General features: G+C 35.7%; 2 protein-coding genes across 2 annotated transcripts; one reads left to right on the top strand and one right to left on the bottom strand.

Annotated features, from left to right (window-relative positions):
- Window positions 1-1,084: 1,084 nt before the first annotated feature.
- Window positions 1,085-6,684, bottom strand: LOC144447474 (creatine kinase U-type, mitochondrial-like). Its single transcript, XM_078137508.1, has 7 exons — window positions 6,433-6,684; window positions 5,882-6,097; window positions 5,247-5,431; window positions 4,302-4,425; window positions 2,439-2,573; window positions 1,850-1,975; window positions 1,085-1,201 (listed from the first exon to the last, which is right to left on the bottom strand). Exons 1-7 carry the CDS (start codon window positions 6,592-6,594, stop codon window positions 1,085-1,087), a joined length of 1,065 nt encoding a protein of 354 aa, XP_077993634.1. The 5' UTR covers window positions 6,595-6,684.
- Window positions 6,685-8,985: 2,301 nt separating this feature from the next.
- On the top strand, window positions 8,986-10,716 carry LOC144447698 (kelch-like protein 11). The gene has a single exon (XM_078137777.1). It carries the CDS (start codon window positions 8,986-8,988, stop codon window positions 10,714-10,716), a length of 1,731 nt encoding a protein of 576 aa, XP_077993903.1.
- Window positions 10,717-13,176: the final 2,460 nt, after the last annotated feature.

Below are 13,176 nucleotides of genomic sequence, written 5' to 3' on the forward strand. Positions count from 1 at the left end.
AATCCATGTAAATTCCTGATCTATCCAAGATATTGATAAAATACTGTAGAGGTGGTAGTTATGCTTTCGAGATGATGACGGGTTCAATCCAAGTAAAAACTAAAGTAAAAATATAAACTGCAGTGGTAGTGATGATGACTGGTTTATGACGGGTTCAATCCATGTAAATTCCTGATCTATCCAAGATATTGATAAAATACTGTAGAGGTGGTAGTTATGCTTTCGAGATGATGACGGGTTCAATCCAAGTAAAAACTAAAGTAAAAATATAAACTGCAGTGGTAGTGATGATGACTGGTTTATGACGGGTTCAATCCATGTAAATTCCTGATCTATCCAAGATATTGATAAAATACTGTAGAGGTGGTAGTTATGCTTTCGAGATGATGACGGGTTCAATCCAAGTAAAAACTAAAGTAAAAATATAAACTGCAGTGGTAGTGATGATGACTGGTTTATGACGGGTTCAATCCATGTAAATTCCTGATCTGTCCAAGATATTGATAAAATACTGTAGAGGTGGTAGTTATGCTTTCAAGATGATGACGGGTTCAATCCAAGTAAAAAGTAAAAGTAAAATATAAACTGCAGCAGTAGTAGTGATGATGACTGGTTTATGACGGGTTCAATCCATGTAAATTCCTGATCTATCCAAGATACTGATAAAATACTGTAGAGGTGGTAGTTATGCTTTCAAGATGATGACGGGTTCAATCCAAGTAAAAAGTAAAATAATGATCTATCTAACTAGTGATGATGACTGGTTTATGACGGGTTCAATCCATGTAAATTCCTGATCTGTCCAAGATACTGATAAATTAACTGTAGAGTTGGTAACTATGTCCAGGTGGTGACTGGTTCAATCCAAGTGTAAAGTAAAAATAATCTGTCTCAACTGTCATGGTGGTAGCTATGTCCAGGTTATGACGGTTTCAATCCATGTAAATTCCTGATCTTTCCAAAATATTGATAAGTTAACTGCAACAGTTGGTAGTTGTAATGTCCAGATTATGACGGTTTCAATCCCTGTGGTATGATGACAATTCCCCCTCCCCCCATTTCCCCCGGTGTCTCTGCTGCGATTTTAGAATTTGGACAGAGGAGATGGCATCATGCCATCAATTCTCTTTCCCTTCTCCAGGTTCTTCTCCATCTGGACCAGCAAGTTGACACCATCAATGACACGTTGAACCAAGGTAACCTAAAGATTTAACAAGAAAATGAACAGCATCAGTTATTTCATCTTTAAAAAGAAATAATTTAAATTTATGTTCTGTTCTCATAGTGGGGATACTTGTTCATGAAGATATGAAGACTTGGGTGGGGTGTGGTGTGGTGTGTATATGTGTGTGTGTGTGTGTGTGTGTGTGTGTGTGTGTGTGTGTGTGTGTGTGTGTGTGTGTACTCTAGTTCCAAAATGTCCATAGATATTTTAATTCAATCCATATGTGAAAATTACCAATTACAACAGAAAAACAGTTTATTATTCAGAGTCCATTGCAGTTTTTTTATCATCATTTAACTTAACTGACCAAATGTTTGTTGACACACAACCAAATTGCTTTGTTTTCTTATGTCTATGATTCTGCAATGTGACTTTTAGCATTGTTGCCTTCCTCAAATGACACAATCCAAATAGCCAATGACATCGGCCATCACCAATGATAAGTCAACTTGATATTTCAACTGGTTTAAATGATATGAAAGAGAGAGCCTCTAGGAGTATGTCAGGTAGGTTGTTAGAACAAACGATAATGGTTGGGAAGGGTTGACTATCAGATTAGATGATTTTACAAGGGGGGATGAAAATACTAAGTGTTGGAAAAGAATGGTCCACGATGATCCTTACCTCAGACTGGCCGAGGCGATCCATGTTAGAAATGTCAAAGGTATCTCCAGTAGCAGCAGTATCCACACCACCAGTTCCACGCTTCTGAAGACGCAGGTTCTCCAAGATTTCCCCAAAGCGGCGATCCTGAAATTCACAAATTGTAATTAACTGTATTACTAGTATATGGATAAATTTAGGGATTTGTTATAAATCAGCATGTAAAAGGTTTGTTGACAGGATTTTAGTTCCAGACCAGCTGAAGTCAACTCATAAAATTGTTACTTTCCCGTTAATAGATATCTACTAGATTTTGAATATTTCACAATGCCTTTGACAAAGAGTGATGTCAATGTTTGCACATACTAATGAAAATACAAATGAATATTGTGCTGCAAGTGACAAATTATTATTTCAAAGATATATTGTATAATTCACAACAGTAAAGTAATACTGTGTTCTAACTGACAATTCAATTTGAAGTTTGAGATATTCAATATTTCACAACATAAGTATGTAAAAATTTGAATTATTTGAACATATATATATAGTTACAAGTAACAAATTGTTCTATAAACAACAAATCATTTGTAAGCGAAGACGAACATACCTTTGACAGATGTGGCAGTTTGACATGCACGCCGGCTCGTAGTCCAGTACCCAGGTTTGATGGGCAAGTCAGGATGTATCCAAGATGTTCATTCCACATGAACTCCCAACCTTTCTCCTGGATCATGTTCTCAACCTACCCAAACAAATTTTCATTTTTAGTTTCCACAAATTTTGTCATTACAATTTTTCTTTCATCAATTTATGTATTTCATACCCTTATAAATTATACCTTCAGAATAAACTTCAGAATAAACTAGTTGACAGCAATTAATCAGAATAATATTATCTTAATTTAAAATAATTTCAATTTTTTCACATCATAATTTCATACATTTCACTTTGTATTTCATATTCTTTTCGTAGCTACATTTATGATTAAATTACCAATTTTGTTTTCAAATACTTTGATACCTTTTTAAATTTTTCAATTCATCTATATTCATCTAAAAAGTATATGTATAATTCATCTATATACATGCAAGCTTAATTAATTGTAATTACATTATTTTCTGACTTCTGAAAAACACTGATAAACCAAGGTGGATACCTGGCGAAAGCTTTGGTGAGCTACTTGAAAATCTTGGTGCTATACAAAGTTAAATTCATGAACTTAGACTGAACATTTGCACATCAAGCTTAATTGTATTAATTCTTCTTGCATTTCACAATCTTTTTTTTACATTATTACTTATTTTAGTTTCAATCTAGCGTGCCTTTACATTAACTATTGTACTCATTTTCAATTTTCAAGAAACTCTGTCAGAATATTCAAATCATTTCACTTTATCTATCTATAATTACATTATTTATTCTCTCAAGAATTTGACTTTTTAATTTAAATTTTTTTAGATTTTCACTATTTCTTATTTTAGTTTCTTTCTAGCACGTCTTCAAATTATACATACTTTGGTGCTCAAATTCAAATTTTCAAGAAACCTGTCAACTATAGAGTAGAGGTAGAGCGGCACAATTTTTTAATTTTTCCTTGTCACATCTGAATATTGCATGCTCTACAATGCTACATTTAAAACATGTACTGGGTTTATAAAACCTGATAACCATAAGAAAAAACAACTCTGCATCACATTCCAGTCCATTACCATAAACTATATTTCCTTGATCACCAGTGTGTCAGCTGCTTATTATAAAATATTTATTAATTGTTGTTAATTATCAAAAAAAAAGTTACTATGAAAACAAAATAGCATTAGTACATTTATAGAACGTTTTTTAAGTTCAAGTTTTCCCTCAAGGCTTTTCAACATCAGCAAAGTCAGGTACAGACACAGATTTTTTTTTTTTAATTTTGGATTTTTTTTATGCCAATATCAAACAGGCAAAATGCACTTACATTTTGCAGTGTCTCAAATTGGTTTGACAGAAAGCTCAAAGTATGGTTCAGTAGATTAAATATTTTGATTAATTTTGTTACATTTTAGTTACTTGAATTGATGAATGTCATGATCATATTCAATGTGGTCTCTAAGTAGAGTTCTTTTTTCAAATGCCACAAGTTGATGAAAAATCAATCCAATTTTACTGTAACAATTGATGAAGTAAACGTACACTTTGGTGTCAAATCACCTGTGATTGAACCTCATAGTTGACCTTACATTTAAAAAAAAATATATTCTGCATTTTTTCCAAGAATGATTCATAAAATATCAGAACTGCCCCATTAATAAGTTTGAATCCCCCACCCTCACATCAACTGACCATACCCCATCCTATCCCCAAATATGTAGCCCCCCCCCCCCCCCCCCTTCCATTGCTACAAGCTTTCACTTCCATACAAACTGACTTTGGGTAATAAACATTGTATATGTACGATGTAAAGATGTATACATGTACAACTACTCACCTTCTTGAGGCCACTGCAGAAACGTTCGAAGACAGCTCTCATGTTGCCACCCTTCTCCATGGATATCAGTCGGGTATGGTCTTCCTCGTTGACCCACACCAAGAAGTTCTTCTTGTCGTTATGCCTACATCAATGTATTCATCATTACAACATGGCAGCTGAACACTTCCCCATTATAGCAGTTCTTTGACAGTTTATGGTACTACTTACCTCATGTGTAAGACAGTCATTCCAAACATACAGAATTCAAATTCATGATTCATACTTCTACATTTATAATTCAAAATAAGGCATGCATTCAAGAAATATAAAATCTATAATTACCTAATGCTTACAACACCATGATAGTTTGTATAACTACCATGGCACTAAGCTTAAAGGGTGCTTGTATCACACACAAGTGCACACGCAGTAATACTTATTACCAAGGTGTAAGACAATTTTTCAAGCATACAATTTGAATTTTATGATTCATAACTCTACAATTATGGTTCCAAATAAGATTTTCTTATAAGAAATAGTTCTAAAATATATTTCTCAATAAAGTACCATACTAGTATATACACTACCATGGCACTAAACACACAAGTGTACATATTATTACTTGAACCAAATTAATGTGTAAGACAATCTTCCAAGCATACAATTTATCTTCATCATGATTGATAGACTTAACATCCATGGTTCCAAATAAAGGCAAGCACTTGAGAAATATTTGTAAAATCTATTTCTTACACTTACAGCACCGTATGTCAGTGTATACACTACAATGATGCTATGTGCGCTGCTGTCCTACACAAGTGTACACACCATCACGACATACTACAGGTTGGCAAATATGAACTTTCGAGTTCATTTTTGCTATTTTCTTTCCGAGGGCTAAGTTACAGAATAGTAGGGATACTAAAATATTTCTACACACAAGAAAGTACATGGGTGACTTACCAGATACCACGTGCATCAGGCCAGTCACGTGCCATGCCAGCACAGGTGAGTAGTGGAGACACTGGTTTGTCAAACAGGAAGTGGTCATCAATCAGCTGTTGTTGTTCAGCATCAGTAAGGCTGCCCAGTGGATAGTATTTACCTTTCAGATCACCATCTAAACCATTCAGGGCATCAACTACGACCTAAAAATGTCGAATTATCCTGAATCATTCCTCGTGCAACGATCAACGTTGAATTTGATGAGAATTGTGGCTTGAAGTACAACCATTTGATATTGCTTTGTGGGGGTTTATTTCCAGAAGAAAAACATTCACTCTGAGTCTGATGCTACTACTTGAGGGAAACATTTTGCTACCATAGTGCTAACACACATTGATTTGACCTCATCTACCCCCCCTCCCATCATCAAATGGTACATCCCTTACAAACAATTCGCTTGAAATACTTCAATCTTTTAAAGGCATGTGTTACACTAGGAACCAGATCTGACAAATGATCAACATACTTACCCATAATTCATTGTAAGTTATAGTACAATTTCTATATTAGATATCTACTATCATAATGTTGTACAATCAAACTGAGAAAACTCAAACTATCAAACTGAGGTTTACAAAATTTCCAAAACTTACCCGCTCTACTTCACGACGTTCAGCACGATTGCATGCAGGAGGCAGGCTGAGACCACGGATGCAGCGACCAGTTCGTACACGAGATGACAAGACATATTTGCTATCAAGCATTCCACCACGGATCTTTCTAGAATCCAAGTCAGTTGGATGAATGGCATCTTTTGGATAACCATTGAAGCGGTCGTCGATCACAGGATCAAATAAGTCGGCAAAAGTCTGCAAACATTAATAATTTACAAATTCAATTTTGAAATTGTTTCATGACTATAGAAATATACTTTGTCGAAACTACAGTACAGTATACTAAACTGGAATTAAAATCACATAGTCTTACTTTGTTGATGAAACAAAAACTTAACAAAATTGCAAGTCCAATTTCAAGTTTTATGTTGGTGTTTTTCAGAAGTGTAGACTCTTTTTTTAGTTAGATACAAAAATGTATATGTTTTGCACACTATAAGACTTAGGTCACTTTGTTGATATAAATTGTTTGTTGATAAATTCTAGGTGAGTGTATGTGTGAGATCACTGATAACGGTTTCATCTCTTACCTCATAGCTCTCTTCATCTCCAGCTACCATGCCAACAGTCATGATGAAGGGATGTCCAGGATTATCGACACCAGTCTGAATACAATCATCCAGAGTCCAACCATTAGGTGTAGCCTTGTCATATAGTTTGGCATAGATTTCAGGAGTCAATGCCTTGGACATATGGTTGTTATGTTTACGAAGATCAGGGTAGTTGGAAGAGGGTGGGTAGGCAATCACTTTCCTTTGTGATTGAGCAGCCACTTTTTGTTGTTGAAGATACAATGCACCAGCACCAGTTCCAATGCCAAGAACACCTGCTGCAGCAGCTCTCATTGCAGTCATCTTGGGAGCTGCACCAATCAAACGCTTCATGAAGGCAGCCATACTTGAAGAATATCGAACTGATTCGCAGTGAATACTAGTAGTCAAACTTTAAGTTATGGCAAAAACGAAGTCCTGGAATTGCTAGAGAAAAGCCAAAGTGAAGTTTATGAATGATAACAAAATTGATATATATCCAGTCAAAAAAGCATCCCTAAGTTACTGTCATAAGTCTATAAAATGTGACAGTGATGACAGTAATGTTCTCCTGTTGGAAAATTAAATTTAAAAAAATAATCTCATCAGAGTTGAAAGTTTTTTTAATTTCAAAATATCTATTTCTACTGTGAAAATATTTTATCTATATAGTATTTTTCAAAAAAAATATTGAAAATGTTTTAAATAAAATTACAAAACATCATCATAAAGACATGACTTAACAACAAAATTCAATGTACAATATAAAACCAACAGATTGTTGTAAACAAAAACAAAAAAAACCCAACTAAATCAAACAAAACCTGTATTTAAAACCCAAGCAACAAAATATTTATAGCACTAACCAAATCATAACTTACCTGTCTGAATATTACCATGAAGCGACAAGAGAATATCAAGAAATTGTATCCATGACAGCCATTATCAATTCATGATTTCATAGTTAGTGATCACATGTCAATATTTGCATGAATTTGCATACTCAACAAAGGCTATATTCTTGAGTCATCTTAATTTAAATATATTTGCATATTTAACAAAGGATGTATTCATGACTCATAAGTTTGTACATAAATTTGCATCTTAACAAAGGATGTATTCATGGGACTCATGCATAACTTTGCATATTTTGTAAACAATTTCCTTAGCCACAAAACTTTGCAATTCCAATATTGTAAATTCTAAGTCTAAGAAAGTGTACAATATAAAACTTTTTAAAACTAGCCACAAACTTGGCAATTTATCAGAAGTTTTATATTGTATATTTTCTTAGACTTAGAATTTATATTATTGGACATGTGAATGTTTCATGTATTAGTGTTATATAGATGATGCCATTCCATTCCGACAGTTTTGATGCAAAATTGAATGTTGCAACTTGACCTTAAAAAAAAGTTGGACAAAGTTGGAATAAAAGAACAAAAAAAGCTGTGCAAGATATACAACAACTTAACAACTTATACTATGCATTTGGAGACTTAACAATAAATATTTCCGCATTTTCTGATATTTTTATAGGAGTAATGATGAAACGATGCTTACCTTTGCAAATCTGAAGATTCAGTATGAAGACAAACGGTATTACGCGTTCTTGTTACCCATGGCAACGGGATGACGCACACGTCGCATAAAGCCATTTGGATCCCCTAACGTTCTTTCTTTTGGATCGGTCTTTTCCAACGAGCTGCTGGTAGTCTTGCTTATCGGTAGCCAAGATCCTATCGAGTTGTGTTCCTTTGAGGTTTATCCGCTGGCACACCTGAAAAAAACCTCCAGACTCGAACGCATGAAAATACTGTTGACATGTTGTAAGCGTGTCACACTTTCCTGAGATAGTTTGACCATTTTCGCATCGGAGACAGGTAAGCATGTCACAAATATGCGGCCGATGACGGCAAGATAACATTCAAAATTGACATCTTTTTACCGGACGACGGTTATCTGGATAATTTCATTAGACATGTTGACAAATTAATGATGGTTTGATACAAAACAATAACAAAACGTTCAGCGTTTCGAGCAAATCACTGTGCTGAAAAGTTACTTTCCCTGGTGTCATGTGAAGAAAACATATGACGTTAGGTGTGCTGAAACGTATTAATTTATGCAGAATTGCTTGTCTTTTGGTTGGCTTCAAAGTTTTGTGTTTGAATAAATTAACATAATTTTGTGTCTGACTGTACCACTGCACTAGTGGTGGGGGTGGGGGTGGGGGTGGGGTGGGGGGTGCTGCTCAGACAAATATTTGCTGTTGCATATATGTCCAAAGCTTCACGAGAGAGCGTGTTTAGCAAATTTTAGTATATACTGAAGCATACGAACAAAGGAAATGTAATTATGAGATGCTGAAGCATGTGCGGTGCACCGTGAAAGCGAAAGTGTCGCGTGACGACCGGGTGTTGTTGTATCTGTCGCAGCTGCAGCGCCACCTTTAGGCTACTGTACTACCACATTCGAAACCAGAACCAAGGACACGCACTAGTACCTGTTCCATGTGTTCATAGAACGTTGATCTTTGCAATTGTTAGTAAAATGGCAGTTGAACATACAAAGAGAGCGACTGGTGAAAGACTCAAGGCTGTTTCGTCTCACCATGCACTCTTAATCGGTCAACTAAAGGAACAGAAAGACAGTGAGGTATTATGCGACATGACTTTGACGGTCGGTGGACAGCAATTTAAAGCCCATCGATGTGTTTTAGCAGCTTGCAGTCCGTATTTCGAGTCCTTGTTCCGAAGCGATATGCAGGAAGCCCATCGTGGAAACGTCGAGTTACAGTGTACAACCGCAGTTGGTATGAAGGTGATTTTGAATTATATGTATAGCGGAGAGTTACAATTAACGTTTGGCAATGTGTATGACATCATATCAGGAGCTGATCACCTTATGATGACGGCGCTGAAAGAGTTCTGTGGCCAATTCCTTGTGGAAAACCTATCTCCGTCAAATGTATTTAAAGGGAAAGGTGTAGCAGTTTTGTACGACTTTCCTGGTTTGCAAGAGGTTGCAGATGATATGATCGTGAATAAATTCAGCCAAGTCCTGTTCGCAGTTGAAAGCCAGTTACTGGAACTACCACCTGATGAACTCGTATCCCTCATCTCAAATGAGAAACTCCGGGTCAAAAATGAAGACGACTTGCTCGATTTAGTTCTAAAATGGACCAATTATAACAAATCGGAGAGAAAGGACATGTTTCCAGAACTTTTACGTCATATTTGGTTCGAAGATATAACAGAAGAATTTTACCTGAGAAATTTTCTGACGGAACCACTTGTTGTAGACAATCCTGCCTGCAAGGAGTTTCTGCCAGAAGGAATCATTTTACCTGAGCGCCGAAGTAGACGACCTGGACGGCTAGTGGATGTCATCGCTGTGAGTAATGACGATTCGTCTCAGAATGGTAACAATTCGAATGATTTCTTGGGTTATGTTGTTGAAGAAGACCGCTGGGTTCACTTACCAGATAGAAAAACCAGTGCTAGTTCATGTAAAGTGTACACAGATATGGAAAACAAGGTGTTCCATTCCTCAGAGTGCTTCAAAAACTGTTCTGTTGATGTGTTTGATCCAATGAAAAATTCCTGGTTTACTTACTATGACAAGCCAAGGTACTCAAATACATTTTTTAACTTCAATGGGCAAATGTATGCACTAGGTAGAAAGTTGCATGTGTATGATGTGAGAGAAAACAGCTGGATTAAGAAGCAGCATCCAGGTATACAACTAAAATACACAGATGCTACTGTTGTTGCTGGGCGATATGTCTATGCCATTAGAGGCCCTTACACCAACTACATTGGGGTGTATGACACCAAATATGACATCTGGACAAGCCTCTCGTCTGAAGAAATGACAAGGATGACCAAAGATCAGACACGTCAAATATATAACCCGATTGTCATGAAGCGAGGCAGTCATATTGAAGTGACATGTCTTGGAAAATACAAGGTAGTCATTTCAACAGACACTCATGATGTTAGTCTAGTTGACTCTGATATCCCAAGAATGCCAGATCCTCCCCAACAATACTTCATATACGGGGCTGGTGTTTGCTGTACTTCTAGTGGGGATATATTTATATGTGGCGGATTGGTTAAGAAATCTCTATCGGAACATGTATGTATGCCAAAGGCAATTAAGACAACATATATGTTATCTCATTGTACTAACACTTGGAAAACACTTGCACCATTGCCAAGACGTGTTGATAGTGCATTGTGTACATTTATACAGATGCCTTATGAGTACCTCACTCAGTGACAAGTAGACAAAGTTAAGTTACACAGTCAGCCAGAATTGACCCCATTGAGGTGAGCACAAGAAGGACATTATTTACATGTAGTGAATAGTATGTAAATATCTACAAGCAGCAGGCTTGGTAACTGTTGGGGTGGGGGTGGGGGTTGGGGGTAGGGTGTGTGTGTGTGTGTGTGTAATTGTTTGTTGGTATTAGCATTACAATACAAGCAGTATTGAGACAGTGAAAGCAAAATACACTGCTCACGTTGTAACCAGGCTTAGTGTCGAAGCTGAATTGGATTTGTAGCAATGATGTCACAGTTTGTGAAATGTGTCACCCTAACCATAAATATATTTTTTAACATGGGTCAAATTGTAAGTATAAGAACCAAAAGCCACCTTTGAATCCAAAACTGGCTGACTGATACTTGATGATGATTGGTGAACCCTCAAATTTCGTTTAGTATTTCAAAAGGACCCAGGAACAAGCTTAATTGACAAACTGTTGTATATACAAATTTTCAGTGATGAATGTTTGCATGATATTCAGCAAAAGTCTGTGGTTGGATTGTCAGCTGTGTTGTACCAGTAATTGTTAGAAATCTATTCATGTGTAAAGTGGGGCAATTGTAAAATAAACTGGATAGCACTATTTTCCAATGCTCCATTGAGGCATAGACTCTACACAAAAGTAGGGTCTATGATAGATGGGCCTTGACATGTGTAAGTTGTGATTTACTTTGTTATGTAAATGTATTTTATGTGTGAGGTCAGTAAGGTGGTACATTCAAAACTGTACATGTTTGGGAGAGGATATTCAATAGAGGTCAATAGTTTAGAAGACATACTGCATAGAAAGAGTGTAGTTTAAAAAATGTATTTTCACCACCTTATACTATAGCAGAGAATAGATCATATCAAAAAATACATTTCAAGTAATAAATAGTGTCTCCCCAAATTATTGTAAAATGGACTTTTTATCAATTTTAGATTTTCTTAGAACAGAAAATATAGTTTAAAAAAATACATTCCATGTAACAAAGAGCATTTCACAGAAAGTTATTGCAAAATGTATTTTTATTAATTTCAATAGCACAGAATAGAAACTATATTTATATATGTATGTCATTTATATATATATATATATATATATATATATATATATATATATATATATATATATATATATATATATATATATATATATATATATATATATATATATATATAACCAAGTATAGAATTAGAATTAGTTTCACAGTCCGGATTGAGCCCACAGTTATCAATAAAATGTATTTGAGTGCTTTGAATGACAATATGTGTACTGTCTGTCTGTCTGTCTCTGTCTGTCTGTCTGTCTGTCAATCTCTGCCTGCCTCTGTATGTGTGCATGGGTGTGTGTATGTGGGCAAGTGTGTGTATGTGTATGTATGTATGTATGTATGTATGTATGTATGTATGTATGTATGTATGTATGTATGTATGTATGTATGTATGTATGTGTGTGTGTGTGTGTGTGTGTGCGTGCGTGCATGAGTGAGTGCATGCGCGTGTGTGTGTGTGTGTGTGTGTGTGTGTGGGTGTGTGATTGACTTAGCCTCTCTTGAAAATTACTGTACAGCATTGTGTAAATTATTCAAATCATGTGCAATTAAAATTTCACTATAACATCTTGGCCAATTCACTAAAATCAGCAATGTACAAAGACACACTCAAATTCCATAAAATTTTCTTAATTTTGTCCTGTTTATTTTTGTGAAATGTATTTGTATGATTTGAATCATGGAATTATTGTTGGAGTTTAGTTCTTATCGTTCATAGCTTCACGGTCTGCTGGTTTTGTAGTTCATTTGTTTGACAAATAAATATGTCTTTCAGACAATATATTATCACATTCACACTCCCTGGGAATTGTTGTGTTTGAAATAACTAATATAAACAACAGTGCAGCATACACACGATAACGGGATACAGTTATATGTACAGACGAACAATTTTTGTATCATAGTCTGAGATCTTGCTAGATTAACGACAGAAATATTGAGAAAAACATTAATCTACACCACAGATGGTTGTGTTAACAGTTATCACACTGACGATAGAGGGTGCTATTGCTAAACGAAAATTACGAGTGCAAGGAAGCGTGTCATGTTTCTAGTGAAATTAATTCATTCGACGGCGGCTCGGCATAGCCAGGTACAGGTCACATCATGCACATGGACTGCTTTCACGCTCGGCAAACATTTTCCTATTCATGTGTACGTCATGAATAATTAATATATTACGTCGAAGGCAGCGTGCATGTACAAATAGGTCACACACCACCGCTAGTGGAAAAACGTAGCATCGCTTTTACTTTTACGTAACCTATCACGTGTACGTGTGGAACACGCCGACAAAATCGGTCGTCGCTTTGTTGCGTTTTGTAATGCTGTAACTTTAAAATACATAGAAAATACTCCGGTTAGTCCGTCTACAACG

This window comes from Glandiceps talaboti, chromosome 16 (assembly GCF_964340395.1).
Source record: "Glandiceps talaboti chromosome 16, keGlaTala1.1, whole genome shotgun sequence".
NCBI classification, from domain to species: domain Eukaryota; kingdom Metazoa; phylum Hemichordata; class Enteropneusta; family Spengelidae; genus Glandiceps; species Glandiceps talaboti.